The sequence below is a fragment of the Manis javanica genome, chromosome 1, assembly GCF_040802235.1.
Source record: "Manis javanica isolate MJ-LG chromosome 1, MJ_LKY, whole genome shotgun sequence".
Classification (NCBI taxonomy): Eukaryota; Metazoa; Chordata; class Mammalia; order Pholidota; family Manidae; genus Manis; species Manis javanica.
Genome location: NC_133156.1, coordinates 39,920,772 through 39,944,030, shown reverse-complemented (window position 1 = coordinate 39,944,030; position 23,259 = coordinate 39,920,772). Strand labels below are relative to the sequence as shown.

Genomic DNA, 23,259 nt, shown 5'->3' with positions numbered 1-23,259 from the left:
TGAACACTGCATCACAGTGCCCAGAAGAGGGTGTCGAGCAGAGCTGTCTCCGGCCGGGAAAGCACAGGCTGCCGAACCTGGGCTGTACTTCTCTTTCTTTCATCTTCTTAAGCACACGGCCCTATATACAGCAAGCATACAATTTTATTGAATTAATTAAGTGATGTAAAATATCCCAAGTCTAGAAAATAGTCTCATCTTAATTACGTGTCTCTTTACCTTTATTTTTGTTTCTATTTGCTCACAGAATTTACATTGTTTTAAAACAGTTGTGCCCTCCTCCAGATAGAGCTCTATTTCAGGGTAATATTTGAGAATCAGAGGTGGTGAAATTCTTTGAACTGTAATTTCACATTAGTGTAAGTGGGGGAAGAAAGGCTGAGGCCCTGAGGACAAGAACCATACCTGATGTTCTCCTAGAATACTGTATCTTATATGGTATTTATCACATTGCTTTGTAATTCTGTTTGTGTCTTTCTGCCCTCTAGACTCTGGAATTCCTTGAGAGTGGGGAATATGTAAATATGTCTAATTAATCCTGTATACCCCACATCTGCCCTATTTCTAGCACATGGCAGGTATTCTATTTAAAGTAATAATAACTGCCTGTTGAGTATTTATGATGTGCTCAGCACTGTACAAACAGTAACACATCAAATCTTCACTCTACAGATAAGGAAGACTTAAAGAATGTAAGTGACTTTTCCAAAATGGCACATAGCTGGCCGGTGATGTAGCCTGATGGAAATCTAGTTATGTTTACTTCAAAAAGTGTGGAACACAGGGAAGAAGAGTGCGCTGTTAGAGAAATGGGAGTCAAATGAGCTCTAGAGTTGATGACAAAGGTTCTCATGGATATAAGTTGAGACAAAGAAAAAAAACCAGAACAGACTGCAAAAAGAAGGGCATATGGAGAACAAGAAAAGCATTAGAAAAGTCTTGGAGGCCAGAAGTATTTGAGACCTGTTCTGGAGGCCTCTTGCTTATCCTAACTTGACTGTTCGAACAAAGAGGTTAAGAGCGGGGCTTGGGAGCCAGACTGCCTGGGTTAGAATCCCTGGTCTTTCATTCATTGGTTCTGGATTTAAGCAAGAGAGTTCACTTCTCCAAGACTCAGTTTCCTTCTTTCTACCTCGGAAATAACAATTAGTACTTCCTTTTAGGGTCATAGTAAAAGTCAGATAGGTTAATCCATGTGAAGTGTTTAGTAAGTCCTCAGGAAGTGTTAGCTGATGTCGCTGCTATAATTATTATTATTAGAAGAAAAGACACACGTGAATGAATGCAGTGGATCCTTGTATCTTAGCATTTAATGATTCTGTGCTTCTGAGTGGATTCATATTCCCTAAACTTATGCACCAGAACAAGATTTCCCTGCAAATTACAGGGGAGTCATGGGATATTTTAGATTTGAGAGAAACAAGCAACACTGTAAGTCTGTTTGATACCAATAAACTACTAGTTCATAGCTTAACATTAGATTGAATGGCATTCCTTTTGGTGGTGTCATAGATTTGCAAAGCTGAGTTTTCAGCAGTTACTTTGGTCAAGAGGAGGTGTCATGTGAAAATCAGTGCGGAATAGAAAAGAGTGTGGCAACATCCACTTATTCCAAGATTTCAGAATTGATGCAGTGCCCCAGGAGGACACATTAGTAAGTTATTGTGATTGATTTAAAATAAAATAAAAAGATTGTTATGTATTTTCTCTTTTAGGTTCTTTGTACTTTTTTCAATGGGTACTAAGTTGTTAGGATATAAATATTAAGCTGTTTGGACCTACATAGTTAATAAATAGAATTATTGGGCATTTCTTTTGGCCTAGAGGAACTGTGAAGAGATTGCTCAGACACCCAAGGTATTGTGAACATAGGAAGTTTGAGAAACTCTGAAGTAGACAGTGGATGAAGATATAATCAGAGTTTGTGTTAACGATAAACATCAATAGGGTTCCAGACTCCCTGTTCAGGTAGAGGAGACTTTCTGGCTGTGTCTACGGCTAATGCTCCAATAAGAATTACTTAGGTTGGGTTAATACTGAAGAAGGCTGACTTCATTTATTTTATATCATGATGCCATTTATGTTGGAGTTTAGGCTGATAAAAACATCTGGGCTTACCTGCAAGGCCACTGAAGCTTTCTACATAGCATACATACTTGCTGTAAGTTCTCTTTGACACATTAAAATATTACCAATAATCCTTTAAGCCTCTAATATCTCCCAGTTATAAGTACTTTCCTGTCTTATTAGTGGAATTAATGGATTATTTGGCATCATTTTTATTTCACTTTTCTTGGGGATTTTCTTCCTCTCCCAATCTGACTTGCCTACAGATCTCTGGTATTACTTCATCAGCCAACTCTTCTGAAACGGGCCCACTAGTTTAGAGGAAACTACTCTGTGAACAGTGGGTGTAGTTTCTTGAGTTGTCTGAAAAATATTAAGGACTTCAGCCCAGAACTCTGTGCTTGCTTAGCATGAGGCTCAGAGAAGGGAAGGGTTGCTTAGCTGGGGAGCCTGAACTTGGTGCTGTTCCCTGCGGAGAGTCAGAAGTTGCCGGTAGCTTGTTCTAGGAGAGTAATAAGTATTGTTGTTTAGCAATTGTGTTGTTGAAATTCAGCTCCACTGTGTCTGACAGTATTTATCTAAAATACTTTCCCTGGTGCGTGTTCAAGTTCCAGTAAACCGTGTCTTATTGTGCGACCTTTTCATTTTCCAGTGAAAAGGGATCAGCTCGTCAGATAAAAGCTACAAGCCGGAGTACAGGAAAAATGCGTGCTCAGAAAATCCAAACATGATTGAAAACAAGATGTGTTAAATCAATGCGGTTTATCGCCTGCCTATTCCCGGCAATTGCTGTTCTAAGCTCATTCTGAACACACACTGGATGATAAAAGTCCAGTGTCAAGCACTCGCTGGGGTGGGGACACAAGAAAACATGTTTATCAGACAGGCTGGGTGATTTTACCCCCTTGATAACAGTTACTGTCAAAACTCTTTGGGAAGAAATCTGAGGAACAATTATAGTAGGAATATTACTCTTGTTATATCAGAAGATATGCCAGTGGGGAAGAAAACTACATATTTATCCTTAAATGCGAAGAAAGAAAGGCAGAATGTGTTGGCTTTCAATACTTAAACACCGTCATCCATTACACAGTGAAAACTTTCCTCCCCTTCTAGTTGAAATGAGCAAATCTGGCTTGGAAACCTAATCATAAATGATCCAAATTATTTTTTAAACATCCCAAACAAAAAAGATTGAAAGGCCAAAAAACAAAAACAAAAAAAACCCATAAAGGTCTTCAAGCTTCTGCTTGCTTGAGGGATTTAATTTTAGTTTTAAACTTGCATCAAATTTGGAAATCTAAATCAAGGCTCCTGGAAAGCCAGGCTGATCAGAGCACATCATATGCAATAACAGGGGCAACTTTTCTCATCAGCTTTATTACAATTAGAGAGCAGTACAATTTCCCCTAATTATTGTACGTTCACCTACTTCCCATTTCAGATAGATTGTAACCTTCCAGGGCAAGAAAGGGGTCTGTTTATGAGGAGATGCTCCACTTCTGCCAGCGACTTCTCACCAAGGATCTTCTAGAAAATAACGACTGTGGATAAATCCATTGTTGTCTTCCCTGCTGGCATTATGTATCTCCACAGCATTATGTGTCTCTTGTTCCCAAAAGACAAAGTGACCTTAGAGAGCCCAACTCAGACCTATAAGGAGTTTCTTGATCATTTGTGGGGCAAGTAAAATACAAGGTGGCCTCCCCAAAAGGCTCAAGTTTGCTGCCATGGTGAACCCGAGGTGAATAAATGAGGCAGAGTGACTTTTTCACCTCTATGAAGTCAGGAATCTGGGCACAAGATTCCTGTTAGTACTGGATTTCTGTTTCACAGATACTTAGTAAAAAAAGAGGAGCCATTTAATTGATTTGGTAGCAGGACTTGTCCGTATGCTACAAATTGAGACTCATCAGTATTAAAGTAAATAGTCATCTTGGAATCATAAGGGAAGCACTGAGACTTTTGCTCTGATTGGTGCAGCTCTTCTGTGCCTCAGTTTCTCACCTTTGAATTAGCAAGAATAATTTTGACATCTGTGTCAAGAGCATATTGAAAGTCTATGAAGCACTTCGGTATTACTTGGAAAAAGGGTCTTAGGTGGCCTCAGGGTGTATTTAAAATGATACCCCTACAAGTAATCACTGTGATCGTTACATCTATTGAAAACCTTTGGTCCTTATAACTTACAGAATTACTGAATTCAGGATGCAAAAATCTGAAAAATTAGTTTTCTTTTGCAGATGCTTTAAAAAATAATCCATCAAAGTGTAAATTGGTATGAATTTTATGAAGGATAGTTAGGAAATACATGCATCAAAAGACTTCAAATGTACATATTCATGGATTTATCCAAGAATTTCTCCTGAGTGTTGTTCACTACAGTGCTTCTTACATCAGTGAAAGTTTTGGTGAAAAAATATACATCCGCATTAGCAGGAGATTTGTTACCTAAATTATGGCCATCTGTACAATACAATATGCTACAACATTAAAAAGAATGAGGTGGGTATAAATATGTATGTAATCTATATTTATGTAAAACAGTATTGTGAAAATGTCTGAAAGCATACAAACTGATAAATAGCGATTATATATAAGTGGAGAATATTAGGGGGCGTTTCCTCCCTTTTTGTGTTTCTTCTGTAACTTTTTATACCATGTGTTAATTTTAGATTTAGAAAACAGTACAGCTATTTTCATTTTGAAACACAAAAGCAAGTCACTCTTGACTTTCTTCCTGCTCTTGATTGCTTTTGCTTCTGGAAGAGTTATCACTTCACAAACATACGAGTTCTTTGCATTCCAAGTGACAGTCCTCAGGGTCTGGCATCTCTTTCTCCAAGAGTCCCTGCGTTTCATCATGCTGGGCTCCGATCTCCTTTCCAGTTCCCTTCTCTCTTCAGTCTCACCTTGCGTGCAACCCCGGCTCCGCTCTGTAAACGGCTTAGCCATGCAGCCGACTCATGCCTCCCATTACAACTTCGGTAGAGAGAGGTATTACTTCCTTTGCTTGGTTTTTAAATCTCAGAGTTGTTGCCACACATTAAGAGGTTCGAAGACTACAAATAAGAAGTCAGGGCCTCTTCAAAGCCAGTTTGGAAATTTTCCTTTGGTTCCTGTGCTGGTAAATCCTGCCCATGCTGGCTTCGCCCTGACACCCTCTGGTTCAGTCACAGCTTTCTGCAGTCCGGCAAGCCTCTTTTCAAAACTCCCCTGCAACTCACAGGCTTCCGAGTCAGTGAAAAAGCATTTCCCAGTGAGAGCGTGTGCTCTGCTTGCAAGGAACTTGGGTTTAGGCTCCTTAGGGAGCGTATCCCTCCACGAAGGGACGATCCGGGTAACCACTCATGCACTGAACATTAAGGTGCCAGTAATGAAATACCCAAATGGCTGGAAATGCAACAAATTTCTTCATCAACCATATTTCTGGCTCTTGTTTGGGTTTCTGGTTGAGGTTTCGGTTTATATATTTTTAAGTCAGTCTTAAAAGTAGGTTTGTGAAGATAACATGCTGTTTTATTGTTTACCTCTGGTTGTTAATTCAGTGACTGAGGGAAAAATGGGGCCATTATGGAACAAAAAGGCTCTGCCTAGCACATATGTAATAACTCTCATGCCCAGAATGGATCTGCCTGGAAGGGAAATGCTTGCTGTTACTCCTTTAGTTCAAATATAGAGTAGTCACCAGGGAAGCTTGGAAGCCCAGGTGCTAGTTTTATCATTGCCTCTGCTATGAGGTTTTATTTATTACTTGGCATAGATTCTAGATATTTGTTTGGACATTAAATGGCAATAGAATATAAATACTACCTTCCTAATATCTGCATTTCTTTTTATTTCCAGTCAAAATGACATCATGTCACACAACCATTAAAAAAAGGAAATTAAAACCCCAGAAATATGTTGAAACGCTGCAGCAAGTGGCTGAGCTATAAAAGCAGAGAACTCTGCACACTAACATTGGAATGGCACCCAAAGCACTATTCTCCCATGTTTAGGAACAGGACTCCAACCTCTCATTTCCATTGTTTCCGAGAATAAGTATTCAAGAAGTGAAAGAGGACTGGAGGAGTGATTTCTCTCAAAAACTCTGAAAAGAGAAAAATCAGTTTTCCTGAGAATGCATCCATCCTGGCTACCTGATTTTAATTTGCAAACGGATCTCCTTAAAGAGAATTTCTTTATTTGATGTGAAGTGGATTAAAGAAAAAAGACTAAAGGCATATGAAAAAGCCACCATCTTATTTATATATATACGTACATATATATATATTTGCTGAGGATTTACTCATCAGCAGATGTTCTGAATGGATTTTGTGATCATGTCATTCATTCTAGTTGTATTATTTTGAACTTTCTTTGCATAAAGTATTTTCTGCTGCTTGGCCATTTGGACCCTGTAAACAATAGCTTTGGCTAGCAGAGCTGTACAGTCTTTACCGGGACCTTGGTTGAAGCCCCAAGGAGAAGGGCTCTGTACAGACTGGTTCTTCATAGAAAGTCACTGGTTTCCTTTAGGGGAGTCTGATACTGTGAGGTTGCGAAGGCACTCCAGGCCATTTATAAGCAGTCCCAGCACAAGGCCAGATGAGGTGGTTTCGTTTCATTTTCTTTACCCATTTAATTCACTTTTACTTTCGGAAAAGTAGTGACTTCAATGCAGCTGAAATGCCAAGCAGTGTGTGTGTATCCTGTGCTTCCTACCAATAGCCATTTCCCAGAATCATATCATAGCTGTGAGTGAGAGGACACTTCTGAAATCTTAGCTGATATGTCTGCCTTGCGAATTTCCTCTCTGTGCAGAAACAGTTGGTCCTGCTTTTATGCATTTAAGGACAGCTTCAGACCTACTGTGGTATATGCACATAGCTCCATAGGTCCTACTGAGCTGACTTAGCTAATATGTATCTTCCTCTAAGTTGGAACAAGACAGTAGAAAATATCTTCAATGCAAATATTTGTGACTCCTCAGTAGCCTGATCACTTTTAAATACATATGTCCCCAATTAAGTGTAGTGTGACCCTAGTGAAGCTTTTGTCAGAAACAGGAGCAGAGGTGGTGACCCACCATCTGATCCTCAGAGAGGCAAGAGAATGGATTTCTGGGCCAGAGGGGAGCCTGCCTGTGAGAATGGAGTCGCCTTTCCAACTCTACAATCAGAGTGGTTCATCTGTCTGTTGGGTTGGATTACGTATACCTTTCTGAAAGTTTATTTTTAAAGGCTTTTGGTGTTGTAACACAAAATAGTTAATTCCTACAAATGCTCTCTGAAGATGTGGTAGGTACTGAAAACATTTGTTAACTCAGTGGAGATTTTGCTACCTTATGGAATTGTTTAAATGCCCACATCAGTCCCATTTTATTCTGATGATTTAAAAATTAGGGCTTTTATGTTTGGGATCACAGATTTTTTTTTAAGCCTGTGAGACTCACTTGTTCTGCAGTCATTCCTAATCGGGGTAGGATGACCCCCTGTCCCGCCCTCTGCAGAGAGTGTGGCCTAGGTGTTTGGAGGCCGGACCGCAGAAGCTGCTCTCATCATTGCTTGCCCTTGGCAGTTTACAGCTTCGTCTGGTTTATCTTTTTTCAACCTAAGCTTCTCATACTTCTTTATTTGTGGCTAATTACGCCCCATTAGGTTTTTTCTTATTTCTCTGCTGCATTCTCGCAATTGTCCCAAGTTTTAGGGGAAAAAATGGATTAGTCCCATTTCTACCCATGCCCCCTGAGCCCTGTGCTTGAATACAATGAGGTCACTTTGTTGAAGGATTAACTTTATATTACATTCTTGCAGAGTAGACGTATGTCCCTAAGGTACGACTGCCCCCACTGATGAAATAAATATACCATTCTTTATGATTCCTCCCTGTTACCCTCTCTGTTGATTTTCAGAGAGTTTATGAATAGTCACATATTTATACAACTGGCCAAAAGTATACTACTTATTTTTCTTATGGTCTGTAATAACCTATGCAAGGTGATTAAAGGGTATACAGACCCCTTTTAAGGCATAGTTTCTTATGTCATTACTTTATACAAGGAGGTCAAATTCCATGTTGGCAACAATCTCTTGCTCTTAACATTTTTATCTGATTATAAAAGTAATATACGTTCATTGTGCAAAATTTAGAGAATGCACAGCCCAGGGAAGGAAGAAAGGCACTTTCAAGATGCACTTCATAGAAATAACTACTTTAGGCATTTTATACCCAGACACGCTTTCTTTATTCTATGTATGTTCATTTAAAAACAAAGCAACCTTATTGTACATATAAACTCTTATAATCTGCTTTTGAACCTAGCAACATATTGTATGTCCATAAATGTTTTCTCCTACGGCGTTGCACGTGAGGATCGCATCACATTCCATTCCACGGCTCTACCACCATCTGACCATCCTCCTCACTAGACACTCAATCCGTTATTATCAGGTTGTTTTTATTTTTACGTAATAATCTTTTTCAGATTACCTATCTCATTCACTAATTCGTTTGTGTTTTTTTCTGTAGTCTGTGCAAGCAGAGAAATCATTGGCACCTTTGAATTTAAGACAACGAGCTTAAAGATATGTCTTATGTATTTTCAGTGTTACCTTTGTCTACAGCACTGGACAATGTTATTGTAATATTCACTGCCTAAGTTGAGGGCAGGTTAATATACTTAAAAATATGAGCGTAGAGTAAATCATAAAGGCATGGGAAATACATTAAAGGCCTTTGTCTCACTATCTGAGATATTTCCTCTCATATAGTATACTTCCATAGAATAGATGCTTATTTTTCTTTGAATAATGAGTTTACGGTATTTAATTCAATTACTCTTTGTGGTGGCAGAGTGACTACTCAGGTCTTTAGCTATTAGTTCCATATGGTATTTGAATTGGTTCTTTTAATTGCAGATATTAAGTGTCGGTCATTCTGCTGTGAGTTAGCTGTGTGGACAGATAAACATATCTCCCCCTACTCAATACATCAGACAGTCATTCCATTAACAACCCCAGGTTTCTTGACACTGTAGGAATTAATTCATTATGCAAACAATGGAAGGGGTGGGTCAACAATTCAAGTTTTATTGGTGGCTTACACTGAAAAGTAAAACCAAGAATTAGAATTTTCAGGATGCTGAATTATGTCTTCAGCTATTAAAATGATACATTTAATTGTCTAAAGCTATTTTTATGGTAAAACATCTCTGATGGCAATTAGCATTATGCGTGTGGGATGGATGTGATATATAACTTAAACCTGGGTGCTCGTTCCCATTGCTCTCATGCATTTCTTGATTAAATACACTGGATTTTACGAGTAACAGCTTCCCTGCATAAAGAGTTCTATGGCTTTTTCTCTACAAGTCTAATTTGAAAAAAGAATTCTTCTCAAGGGTTTAGAAAGTAATTCATAAAATGGGAGGAATAATAAATATTGTGCCTTCACTCATATACTAGTATAGATAGAAAGATTTGGTACACCTGGGTCTAATTTTAGTTAATTTCCACAAGAGACAGGTCTAAAGTTTACTGTTTGGAAGTGGGGGAAGGAGGAGAAGATGGCTGAATCTCATACTTGCAAAAATGATTACATTGTCTTAAATGAAAATGCTACTCTACTAACAACTTCCATAAGCATTGCATTTGGGAAAAAAATATTTTTAATCAAAAGTTACCTGAAGTTCACTCCAACTTAAAATAGACAAGTGAGGAAAAAAGTACTTACTCTGATTTATGTGTCTTTCGGAGGTGTAATTATTGGCTTTTTACTCACCTTTGTAAAACAATGTACTTTTGTAAATGGATTTCTGGCCACTTTATGCAGCCTTTCCCCACCCCCACCCCCTTTTTTTCTTACATAAAAAGTAAGCACTGTCAATCAAAGAATTTTAAGGTTTATTTCCTCTTTAGAAATGATTGATAGCCTTTTAGATTTACAAGTTGACAAGTTAAAGAGTTCTATTGGTATAATTATGTACTAAATTCAGTCTTTCAATTTAAATGTCCTTTTAAAACCACCAGATTATCATACCTGTATTTTGAAAAGTGGGCCAGTCAGTTTGGGTTGGTATACAAATTGCTTCCATTAGCCTTGGGACCTATTTGAATTTAATACAGTTTTTTAAAGTTAGTAGTAGTCTGAATCTTACTTTTAAAATTTAGGTTAATGGAAATGCATTTTAAGTAAAGCATGTGGCAACTTGTTTTCTAATGTATAGCTAACTCTCAGAACTACACATACTGTCTTTTTACTCTGTATGGGAGAAAATACATGGTTGAATACTTTGGTTATACTAAAAAAAAAAAAAGGAAACACAGAAAAGAAGAAAAATCCCATCCACCCCCACCTATCACTTAGAGGACATGGGGAATGTGGGCAGAGGATGGAGCTTCCATCTTTCCCCAGTCAGGGGAGAGAGGCTGAAGGTATTTCATATCCGGGGAGGAATTTTGAAAAGGGTAGACCGGAATCCACTTTCTATCATTTTTAATTGTAGGGTGATTTGAAGAGGGTAGAGAGCATACGGATACAACAAGGCCTATTGTCTCAAAATGTTATTACAGGTTTGCTCTTCTTTCAGTCTCTCCAAGAGGTCTTCTCAGAGGCCCAGCTGCTCTACCTAGTGCTCTGCAGATGCAGGTCTTTTTCCTGAACTAATATTGGTGTGGGTGTGCCCTCTGTCATTCTAGATGAGGGTGCTGCACCAAGTCTCCACAGACTCCATCAGGGGTAGAATAGTCTTTCTATGCTAAGACGATCCAGTCTCCCCTGCCCCTCACCACCCTCTGCAGGCCTAATGACCACAGAAGGCACTGAGGTATTGTCCCTGAGGAGGTCCACTAGAGATGTTTCAGTTAAACAAGTACTTTTAATTCTCCCACTGTTCATAATCTGTGGATGCCCTCAGACAAGCCCTTAAGCATTTGACCTGAGCTTCTGACCAGAGTGAATCCTGAAACCTCACATCAAACACCGTGTTACTTTCTATAATGTAAGCAATATAGAATTTAGTCAGAAAAGCAGAGTTCAGGACCTGCTACTGATCTTCTTCTGAGTGAATCATTCCCCACCACGGTAAATAACAGAAGTAGATGGTGGAAATGTTCAGCAAGGGGATCATTCGGCTGATCATTTATGATCTGATTCAACAGTATCCATTAAACTTTGGACTTTCCACTTATTTTTTTCTGCACCATCAGTGTTGCAAATCATGTTCTGTTTCCTGCAATTGTCCTAATTGTGTGACCTCTTCATTGCAGCGCTCAACGAACCCACCATCGATTATGGTTTCCAAAGGTTACAGAAGGTCATTCCCCGGCACCCTGGCGACCCTGAGCGTTTGCCAAAGGTCAGGATACCTCCTCTTTGGGTTATGGTCTCTGGAAACTTGGGCTCAGGTGATTGGCAGAAAACTTTGCCATTGATGAAAATTAGTTCATAGATAAGCAACTCAGTTTTTGTGTTTTGCATGTTTGGTACTGTAAGGTAAACAATGACAGAAGTAGCAGGCACTCAGGTGGCAGGTAATGTACTAATTTTTAAACATGCCAAGTCATTTCTTCCTCTCAAAATGCTCCAAGTTGGTACTATGACCACCTCTATTTTGGAGAAGAAAATAGCCCAGCAAAGAGAGGTTAAATCACTTCCCCTAGGTCACACAATATGTAAATTACTGAGACTCAAACCTATGCAGCCTGTCTTCAAAGTCCAGGGTATTAAATCACTGTATCACGGCAGTTTTCAAGAGGAACTTCTCTACCTACGTGAGGGTTTGTACTTAACCCTGGTGAAGCTAGAGCTCAGAAGAAACATTGGTAGATCCTGTAACAGAGCAAGTAAAGCAGAGCCTCTTACCTCCAGCAGCATACTGACTAATTAGGAAATTAGGCACAAACTTGTGTGAAATTAAACAAAACTTCAGGACAGAGTAATATATGCCAAATGCAGAAAGAAGGCAGTTCACATTTATTGACTTCTATTCTGCGCCTGTTGTCAGTGTTGGGGGTATTCCCATCTCTGGACCCCAGGAATTTGTGGGAGAGATCTCTATGCACAGCTAATCTAACAGAAAGTAACTCATACATTTAACAAAAGCACAAGCCAAGTTCTGCGAGGACTCAGAGGGGACAACAGTTAAATGCTAAAGAAGTTCAAAGTACACAATTACTTGAACTACCTTCACTATTTACTGACAGCAAAATGAAATTGCATGTACTACACAAGTGAAAACTGTTATAATTAAATGAGTACACGAGAGGTCCTCTGCTTGCTGCAGTCAGTCGAGGGAAAATGTCATTTCCTGGTCTGTTCCTTGTCATAAAACTTAAGTTGGCATCCTTCCTAGCTCAGCAAACTTCTTTGGGGGATCCTACCTGTGCGCCTGCTTCCCTGGGAGTGTGAGGGGGCCGGTGGGTGTGGGAGGGGGCTGCCTGCCCAAAGACAGAAAGAACTGTGACAAGCAGAAGGGCCTGTCCTGTGCCTGGACACCAGGGAAGAACCACGCAGACTGCAGTCTCGGCCTTCAGCTTCCCAGAACAGCCTCACTTCTCCCCAAGGCTGTCCACCTCTGGAGAAACTTCTCAAAAGCATTTCACTTGAAGAAACCATATGATATGTCAGGCGGTTCACCTCCTTGTCTTTCAAAGGGGCCTCCATCTTACACATCCTTCCCTTTCACCCTGACTTCTTTTAGTGAGCAGTTAAGTAATCCAATAATAATAGTGAACAGCAGTCTCTCTCCCCTCCAGCATAGCCCTGCCTTGGAGACATTCACCTTTAGCTTCCTCTGCCTTGGAAGAACCTAGTTGCCGTACAGCTCCTATGGGACAGCAACTGGTCATTTCACAACACAGTGATATAAATAATGTGCGTCCACCCAAGGATCAGTGCCTTTGGTGTCTCAGCGGTCAGAAGAGGGTACAAAGTCAGATCCCTTCCAATTTTTTCCATTTGGGGACATCTTCATTTTCCATTTGGCATTTGCTATCTATAGAGTCTGCTGAAGTACTGGAGACTCAGACTGGGTAGGCTGGAACTCAGAGTGAGGACATTTACTAGCTATTCAACTGGGGTAAGAAGTTCTTTTTTCCCCCCTCCTAAATTCTTACCCATCTGTGCCTCAACTGCCTTCTCTATCAAGTGGGGATAATACGATTTCCTACTTTTTGGGGGGGTTGTTAATTTAATCACTCACCTAGTACTCCACAGAAGGTAGCTACGATTATTTGCCAATTGAGGTAGAGTGGGACCCTTGCCTCTGAGAGCTCTTCCAACCCAGCCTCTGCCGAGCAGGAAATCCTAATCTTGTTGAGCAACTCACTGTATGATTTATCTTTCATGCCTCAGTTTCTTCATCTATAAATGGGGATCATAATTGTGCTGACATCATGCAGATCACATTCGGATCAAAAGAGTAACCCGGATCTGACCCACAATTGCCACTCTATGACCATTTGTTGAAAAACAGAAGTAAATCAGGTCTAATGGTTGAGGTCTAAAGAAGCCAGGAAGTACTTTTCTTATTCATAAAGAAACAAGAGATATAGGAATTGGTTGAGTTTTGTGTACTTGCTTTTAAAAACATTTTTGGTTGCACATCACGTTCAGAAATGTGGAACAAATAGCACAGGCACGTGTCATTTTGTCCCCAGTGGCCTGATGGTGAGATTCGCAGCCCCTTTTTCCTGGGTTTGGGGAGTGTAATCAAGGACACAATGGATTTGTGTGTCAAGGAAACACTCCACAGCTTGCATCTAGCCACTTGACTGTGCAGGGACTTTGGCCAGAGCCCACCCCAGGAAGCTCTCTGTGTGCCTCGGATCAGAGTGGCTGTCGTCTTGGCTCTGAGTGTTAAGGTGGAGTAAGAGTTCAAGAGCAGGGTCAGGAAGTGGCGGATGGAGCCAGCACCGGGTATTCCTGTGGACTCGGGAGATTTATACTCCTGCTGTCCATTGTTACATGGATAAAAATGGGCCCCACCTTTCTTAGAATCATGGTCAGTGTTTGTCAAACAGGAGTGTTTCAGTGAGCTATGGACCACACACCTTAAAAAACAAACTACACTTTATTAAACCCATGTGTTTGTGAATAGACAAAGCTAGATTCATACAACCACCCACATATTCTGTCAAATGAAACTGCTCCAAAGACCTAGCAGACAGCTTTCCATAATAATATGCCTTTGTATACTGGCTGGTGCTTTGTCAGAGAACTTGTACATGCTTTGTTATTGAAGCCCCTCTTGTGACAGACACTGGGGAAGCAGACATCATTCCTGTTCACCAAATGAGAAAACAGGAGCAAGCTGAATCCTTCTCTATAAATTATTTTGTCCCTGAAACTCACCATTAGAGATAGTTGCTGTACACACAAACTTAAAATACTGTAATTATGCTAACCCCAGATGTTTTTTGGCTTCCTTTCTCATGTGCACATGGAGAAGGGCAGGCTAAGGTTTTTAAATCGCAGCATTCTCTTTCTCTCCACACCAGCTTGCCTTCCTCTCTGCACCCGGGCAGGAGGGAGAGGAGCCCTCGAGGGACCGACTTTGGGTCCATGGTTGACTTTTCTTGTATTGTAGAGGTGAGGGGGATGGGGACTGTGGTCAGTCAGAAATTCTGAGATGCTGAAGTGCATGATGCAATCCAGAAACACTGAGCAAGGAGCTCTCTCTGTTTTGAGGGCCAGAGGTGTCTCTATCCCCTTTCTCTTTGTCACTGACCTTGTGAGAGGGCCACAAGCATTAGCCCAAAGACAGGGAGAGCAGGTCCTGACCTGTGCCAGCATTCCAGGGGTTAGCGGCGAGTGCCAAGAGCAGGAAACGTTTCCTTCATGCCTACTGTGCACCTGGCACGGCTTTATCAAGGGTTTTGAAGAACACAGAGACTAAGAGAGTGGGCTCATAGCTCAGAGAGATGTGGATTTCGAGACTGATGCTGTGCTCAGTGCAACCTTCCCAGGCTCAGTTCTCTCCTTCAGGAAGCAGCTGCCACACGGTGTTGCTGTTGGGCATTAATGAGGTACTTTATGCAAAACAGGTCTATAGCAAGACTTCAGTAGATGGGACTACATTTCACAAGGTGAGTGCGTCCACTTCACAGGGTCAGAGTTCCCAGAGGGCTGATAACTTGCAGTGACTTCACAGCTAACAAGTGGGAAAATGGAGATTCAAACTCAGGTCCTTGGGCTTGAAAGCCTCACTTTGCTACCACAGCATTGAGTTCCCACTTTTCCCTCAGATCTGGAAGCCCAAATAATTCTGCCTGGAGGTCATTATCTTCTCCCTCCTGGCCCTCGCCCACACCACAGCCCCCTCCTCCTGAAACCCTCACCAGCTTTTCTCTCATTCCCCCACCCAGAGGGGTCAACTGGGGGCTTCCACAGGGCAAATGTTCTTCATCCAAGATCCAGTCCCTCTTTTAGAGAAAATAAAGCAGTTTGAGAAAAGTCACAAAGGCAGCATTTGTGTATTTTGCTTTATGGAGCTGAAAATATCTGGTAAATTGATCCAGTGGGAGTAATAAATACACATTACTTTATCTTGTTCTTCATGTCCTATACCCCTGAGCCTTGATAGAACAACACCACTTAATAGACTTAAAAAAGAGTAATTACGCTCATTGGTTGTGTGATTTTTCAGCCCTCCCAGCCCTGCCTGACCTTCTAATTTAGCTCACCGTGTCTAACTAATGCATTTATATTCATCTTTTATGAAGCATGTATAGTACAGAATTGACTTCAGAGTCTTTTCCAAGCTGTCCTCCCAGGTCTCCAATCTGGTTAGCAGTCAGGAGAGCGGGAGCGATCCATCTCTATCCATTCGCATGCATAGGTAACACATATACACGGCTCCAAGCATTTTTTATCCTTTATGAAATGTAATAAAAAGTATTTATTACATTTTTTACTTTAAAGCTTTTATACATTCTAGCATTATTTACAGCTAAACATGCAGGCAAAAGATGCGAGTGTTTTTAAAATGATTACTGTTAATGTTTCTGCTTGTCAGAAGTGCTTAAATTTTCCTGCACTTTGTCTAAAAACTTAGTACTGTTGCCTTTTAAGAACAACACATTTAAAAGATCTTGCAAGTCAGATGTGCAAACACTGCTGACAGTTTGTGATGAATAATATTGCAAAATTTGCAAGATGTTTGTCATTTCGCACCACCGACATATTAAGGAACAGATTAAGAAACGCAAAACCCCTACGGAAAACAACCGTCCCAAACAAAAACCAAAACAAACCCCATCCAAACCTTGAACCCGGCGAGTGCTCACACCAGAATCTCTCACCCGGGCTTCCTCTCCAAACTTCCCACTCAGCCATTGGAACCCAATTGTTCTCAGTGCATTTTCTCTCACCATATGGTCTCCTCATTACCATACACTAAGAGTCCATATGGGAAACTTGTGAAATGAACTGTATTCATTTCAACTGCCAGATGAGCAGCCTTTTGCTTTGCAAGCTTAGCTTAAGTCATCTGCTGTCTTCATGTTGTTATGGCAACACGGCACCAATAAAAAATTCTAATCTACTGTAAGTGATCACAGTATTTTAAGTGCTTGCCTATAACTGCCCTCAAAGGGGAGGAGGGAGGAGGGACTGTATTTGTCCAAGGACCAGAAGGCTGTTCTTCATTCCAGCAGGTGTCAGTAAAGAAGCCAGTGGGATGGGGGTGAGGTGCCAGGGTGGCCGTGGAGGACATAGGGACTGTAAGGGACGTGGGTTGCAGGGGGACGGACTGCGGTGAGGATGGATTGGAGAGCCTTGGGGTGGGTCTAGAGAAAACCCTGACTGTCAAAAACCTTAGCTCTTGCAGCAGACTTGTTACTCCACTGGTGCTGAGCAGCCCACCACGAATAAACTCGAGATTCAGAACTACACGAGCAGCAAATCCTCGTGGTGGCTTCTCTTTCATTGGCATGCGAAAAAATCTGAGCCTCCGTGAGCCTGCTCTTCAAGGACATGGGAATTAGTCATTTCCAACACCATGCTAATTAGGAGTACCTTAAAGTAATGGAAGTAGGCAAAAACATCCTTAAATATAAATCATTTTCAACTCCGCGGGCCACATGATATGTTGCATCTCTGTTGCTCTATCTGTATTGAAAGTGAATGTTTATAGTCTCAGTTCATCAGTTCGCATTAGCCTCATGCTGAATATTTAAACACAGAACAATTTGAACACACCATGAAGGAAGACAGTGACTGCACTTTCATTTGGAACAGCAAGGGCTCATCTAATAATAATTTAGTAAATCAGCCATTTAGTGGCTCAGTTGTGCACTGCGTTGTGCCAAATATTATTCAGTTCGACTGTACAATTGCAGAATTGAAATTCAGACTCTAGTCACAGGCACTGTTTTTGCTCAACAGAGAGGCAAGCCCCAAAATCACCCTCCCTAAAGAGGGCTCGTGTTGAGTGATTTATCATAAATACAGAGCAAGGGCAAAATAAAACTGGAGTCGGCTGTATACAATGTATTCTAATTATGCTTTTATTGTTTTAGTGTTTATGCCAAGGCTATCAGTGATTCAAAACCTGCAGTTGCATCAGTGAAAATACATAGAAGAAATCTTTGCATAACTACATTGCCTGTTAACAGAAAAGGGGATGAGTAAGGGTTTCAGAAAAGGATAAAGAACACCTTCATCTTTAGCTTCCATTCTCTGACACTAGCCACTCTCTCATCTTATTCATTCACTTTTATTTTTAATTTGAGGGAATTCTACTGACATTATATACAGGAAGCAAAGTGACTACCCAAACAAAAATACAGAAACAAGAGCAGATCGTATGGTAATTTAACTCTTAGAAAAAGCATGCTTGAGTTTGATTCCAGGAAATATTTTTGTTTTTGCATTCTCTTGTCTAAAACATTATGGAATGCAGTGTATTTCCCTCCCCTCTCTCTTATATCTGCCAGAAAACTTACAGGCAAATTCCAATTCCTATTTGATAATGTGCTCAGATTAGAGGCTTGGTGTCCCCTACTACTTATGCTTCTTTTATCAAGGGAGTTTAGCCTAGATCTGTGCACCCCTGAAATCATATATAGAATTGTGTGTGTGTGTGTTGTGAGCATGCATTTTTTGGGGCGGGAGGTTACAGCTTCATTTAAAAGGCCCATGCCCCCCATTATTGTGATAATTCCCACTTCTTCAGATTACTTAATTTTTCACTAGCTGACTTATTTTTTCAGTTAAGTTATTCTGCTTGTCATTATTACATCATACCCATGTTAGAGATGATGAAATTGAGGCTCAGAGAGGACAGATACCTGCTGAAGCTTACACAGATGGCACATGGAGGTTTTCTACCTCACCAGACTTAAATATAAATATAAAGCATTAGTTTGTTCAGTCTTTCACAGTGTCTTGCAAACAGCATTGCATCTCAGACAGCATTCAAGGCACATAATAAACATTAGCACGAAGAATGCATAGACTTTGCCATGATTCTCCAGGAAATAAGTAAGGGTTATCAATATTATGGCTGGCCATCACTCAATAAGCACTAACTCTATGCCTGCTAAGCCAGGTGCTGGCATTAACCCTGCTTTACAGATGAGGAAATGCAGGCATGCATTTACAGTGCTAGTAAGCGGCAGAGCCTGGATTTGAGCCAACTCTACTGGACACCAGAGCCAGCATCCCTAAGTACTGCCTCCTAGAATTAAGAAAAAAAAGACACTTTTGAGAACCAATCCTAAAAATCCTCAAGCTCATGGCAGGGGTGGGATGGGGTAGAAGTGGCAGCCTAGGCTGAGATAGGCAAAAGCGGCAGAACAAATAAAAAACAAACACCTACAGAGTTTGGAGATGATGCTTCTTCTCTTTAGCTGCAGAGTCACTGTCATAGGAACTTGTGAAAACAGTTACTTTAATAGCTGAATTCTGGGACCTCTTTCAAGTTCTCTTTCAGCACTGAGCTCTTGATGAAGGGGACTACCTTTAACCTATGTCATATCATACAACATGACCCGGGACATTGGACATCATAACTCATTAGTTCCAGGAGAAGTCACAGGAAGAACAAGGGGCTAACTCCTCTCCACCTCCCCACCCACCTAACATTCTCCTCTTAAAGACCAAAGCCCTTAACAACAGAGATGCTAGGAGGTCTGCAACCTTGTTCAATATTTTCAGTCTTGAGTAACACTTCAGTTAAGCACTGGTGTAATAAGAACTGAGACTCAGCAGTCTCAAGGCAGTGGTTTGTAATTGCAGTTATACTCAGGACCATCTGTAAAGCCTTGGGAATCATCATTTACAGATACTGTTTGTCTGGAGTACAAATAATAACCGATGATGTTCACCATTTGAGAAACAAAAGCAAACTGTATGTTCACCTCCCTTAGATAGCACACCATGGCTCCAGCATGCGCCTATCACTTACTCAGGGTTAGCTATATACTGTTCAAATGTTATATATAACATTTGATGTTGTTATATATAAGTTCAATGTTAGTACTTGTTCAAAACTATAAATTACACATGCATTCGTGCACACACACAACAAACACACACAGATCGATATACCTGTGAGACATGCATATGACAGGAAATCTCTTTTGTTTACTCAGTGGTCCTCCTACTTTCAAACTATATACTTATTCTGCTTTCCACTCCGGAAAGGGAAGCCACCGCCAAAAGACAAAGAGAAATAGAAGTCGTTAATTTTTGGCTTTTGTGTTTCTAAGAGCCGAGGCCTTACCACTTGAAAGATTTTCAAGGGTAGTTTTGACTCCAGGCAGTTTTTGTTCCATGTGCTGACTTTACAACCTACCCCTGAAAAAGGCATGTCTCTGCATAGCCTTCTCTTTAAGCAGAGACTTTTATCCTGATCAGAAAGTCGATTTCCAAGGCCACTCAGCAGGACCTAACCCAGAGCGTCTGTCTTAAACCAGTACAATGAATTGGAATAAGAAGAGCCGGCCAGAGGTTGCCAAGTTCAGCTCTGTACCTCCAAGCAGGTCGTGATCACAAGGGTGCAGACACCGTTTTTCAATGTATTTGTGGCGGGAAGCACCCCAGGCTCCCATTCACCAATTACCATGACACCTTTTAGAAGAGAATGCCAGGAGGCCAGAAAGAGGAGGGAAAGCCATTGTTGTAACTCTTCTCAGGAATACCTGGTTTCACAATTTATACTTAACTGCTGACACTTGAAAAGTCGAACATTTTGGTAAAATGAATCAAGCTGTAATGTTTCTTTTATGAGATCCCCTTGCAGGAGAGGGAGGTTTGGCACCTCGTGGCGACCAAGCATAGCTATCCATCAGCGTCGTCAACTGTCCTAGCCAGCTTCTCGGAGGTCATGCGATCGAACCAACGGCTCTTACCACTATATTATTGCTTACGGAACAGTAATTGAGGCACCAAATAAAAATTACCTGGTCTAATAGGCAGCGAACAATTTTCACTCAATAAAATTATAAGCCAAATCATTCATTTCGTAACACTCTGGCTAATTTATTTGTTGACCTTTTATTATCCATAGCTCTTCAGTGGTATTAACTGCAACTCAGACAAAATCTCTTGTTCATTTCACTTTCATTGATTTTTTTTTTCATTGAGGCAATAACAGCTGCTTGAAAACAGCCTTTTTCTTCCCACTGTAAAAGTCAATCATGTAAGTTAGTATGTCTTACGTGGATGTAGCTGTGTTAGCTTACAACCCACTTTAATTTCATGTGATTCAGAAGTCTTCTGTACCATGTTTGCAACAAAGGCAAAGCTTTCTGATGTGCCTCCAGCCACATGGCACGATGATACATAATAATATGTTTGAGAGGAAGGCTCTCATTTAATCTGAACATAAAATCAACTTTAAAATTAGAGCAGGTTCAGAAGCCCCCACCCCTGCATGTCCTTTAGACTAGTCTAGAACACTTTTGATGCCTCTTCCATTAATAGCAGTAGACCCTTTCAAAATATTTAATTCCTTTGTTCTGGAAATTTCTGCAGATTTTGACCGTGGTTTGAATTCTATTTTTCTTTAAAGACTGTGGACAATGAGTGTGTGCTAGAATGTCCGGTAAGCTTCAGATGAAGCTTCTCATATAATAAAATACTACGAAGTCTTTAGAATGCAGGGTTGTAAAATATAATTGTTACACATTTGGCATTTTATGCCTCCCTAGAAATAACCACTTGCTACCTACACCTCATCTATGCTACTCCTTTCCATTTCAATTTACTCTAAAGTGGTCCTTAGCCATAATGAGAATGCCCCTTTCAACAGAAACATGTTTAATTATATCCGTGCTAAATGTAAGTGACTCTTCTCAGTCATAGGGCTTCTTAGTAAAGAGTGTTTAAAGTGTGACACTAAAGGTTTCTAATGATCTGCAGTAAGCTCTATTTCGAGAAGTCTTTATTACCAGAAAAATGAAAAATTTAAGGAATGTCTCAGAGGATGGGGAAGCTGAAGAGTGCTCAAATACTATATTGGTTTGTTTCACTCCTTCTCTCACTGCCCTCGTTACATGATTTTTTAGAATGCAAAGTCTACTATTGTGGAATTTTCCATCTGGCTGAATAAACACGAAGGAAGTTGAGATGTGAAACTACCCTCCACAGAAATACCTCTCAGTACAACTCGTATTTATTGCTTTGTACACCCAGTTCTGCAGGAAATGGGAGGCAAGACACTTCCGATCGATTTTTCAGCTCTCAGGCTTTCCAAACAGTAGTGTCACCCAGACTTTAAGAAATAAGCAGGGAAAAAGCTAGAACTTAAAGGCCAGTGTGCTGAACATGCTGTTCAAAATGTGGGCCCTACAGCGAACTCTGGAGTGAAGAGGCACATGAAATCAATGTTGATTTCACTGACAGATACTTACTGCTTTTAAATTAGCAGTGATTTTGCCAATCCATTTATGTCACTAATATTTGGGCCCACTGCATCTTGAGTCCCCTGATAAGGCAAATAAGTTGGTGACAAATGGGTGTTGGGTAAATGTGCAGTGACAGAAAAGTATAGTACTTCTTTCTCAGGAATTATCCAAGTCAACTTGACTCTAATTGATGCTTGTAGTTCAGCTTCTGTTTTCTTCTACATCATGCAAAACATTATTTCCCACCTGAGGGAGCATACAGCCAGGTGCAAATTGCCCTTCCAAATTACTGAAGCATCCCGAGGCCTTAATTTTATGAGGGAGTCCCAGAGTCTCAAAATCTGATTCTGGAATTTGAAATTAATCTTGTGTTGGTAAATGGGTATCCATCTGGCTGTGTGAGTTGGCCTATATGTGGTCTGAATGAAAGGAAGTTCAGGCCATCTCTCCTGTTTGTCTGGGTTTGAATTACTCAACACTGAATTAGGCTTGTAAATGAGCTCAGTACTCAACAGTTAGACCCTTTCTCCCCCACCCGGGAAGGCTGGATGTGGCCAGTAAATAGGAACTTATTAGCTATACATTTGAGGTCAGACACTGAAGAGAAGATTCACATGGAAGGTGAAAAATCTTCAGAGATTTTACTGTCATGAAACAAAAGGAAAGATGAATTAGACATGTCTGCATATCAGACATGATATGCCTAATTCCCAAGAGCGTACAAATCTCTAAGTATTTCTAAGGCCTAAGAGAACAGCTAATAAAAGGCTGATGTATATCAAGACCAACCTCATGTTGCTAGCAGCCTATAACTTGAGATAAGGTCTTTACCTGACATGATTCATTATATTAATCACAAAATTAAAATGCAAGCATAAGCCAGCAGGAGTGAAAAAGTGAATTCAAAAAAAAAAAAAGTAGCATAAAAATCCCCAAAAGTAATCAAGACTTGACCTTTGGGGATTTGTATGTTGGGTTAAAAAGTCTGGAGCCAAATGGAACACCAAATTTAAGTCTTCTGCTTTTAAACATCATGCCAAATATATGACTTTGTCATTTCATCATATAAATAAAGCTTGCACTCTTAAAAATCAGTAGCCATCTTAGAATAAACTCTTTAACAAGTACTTCTCAAGGCCTATGGTTTGCTGAACATTGTGCTAGGGGCTTAGAAAAGGAGATTCTGACAAATCCATTGCCTCAAAGAGCCTACAGTCTGGTTATAGAGTGAAAACCAACAGTTAAGATCAAAGCAAAATGACCACATAACATCTACTTTGGTGCTATGCGGGGAGGTACAATCAGCACCATTTTTTAGAGGAATGAGAGAGATTAGGAGCTGGAGTATCTGTGAAGG

The 23,259-nt window shown here is 40.5% G+C and overlaps 1 protein-coding gene across 12 annotated transcripts in view; it reads left to right on the top strand.

Moving 5' to 3' along the window:
* The window catches only part of EBF1 (EBF transcription factor 1), a 372,669-nt gene that overhangs the window by 330,308 nt on the left and 19,102 nt on the right, over positions 1-23,259 (top strand). For all 12 annotated transcript variants that reach the window (XM_017681188.3, XM_017681195.3, XM_017681196.3 and 9 more), the window contains one exon: positions 11,319-11,407. In XM_017681188.3, coding sequence (XP_017536677.1) covers positions 11,319-11,407 — 89 coding nt within the window. The remainder of the gene's footprint in view (positions 1-11,318; positions 11,408-23,259) is intronic.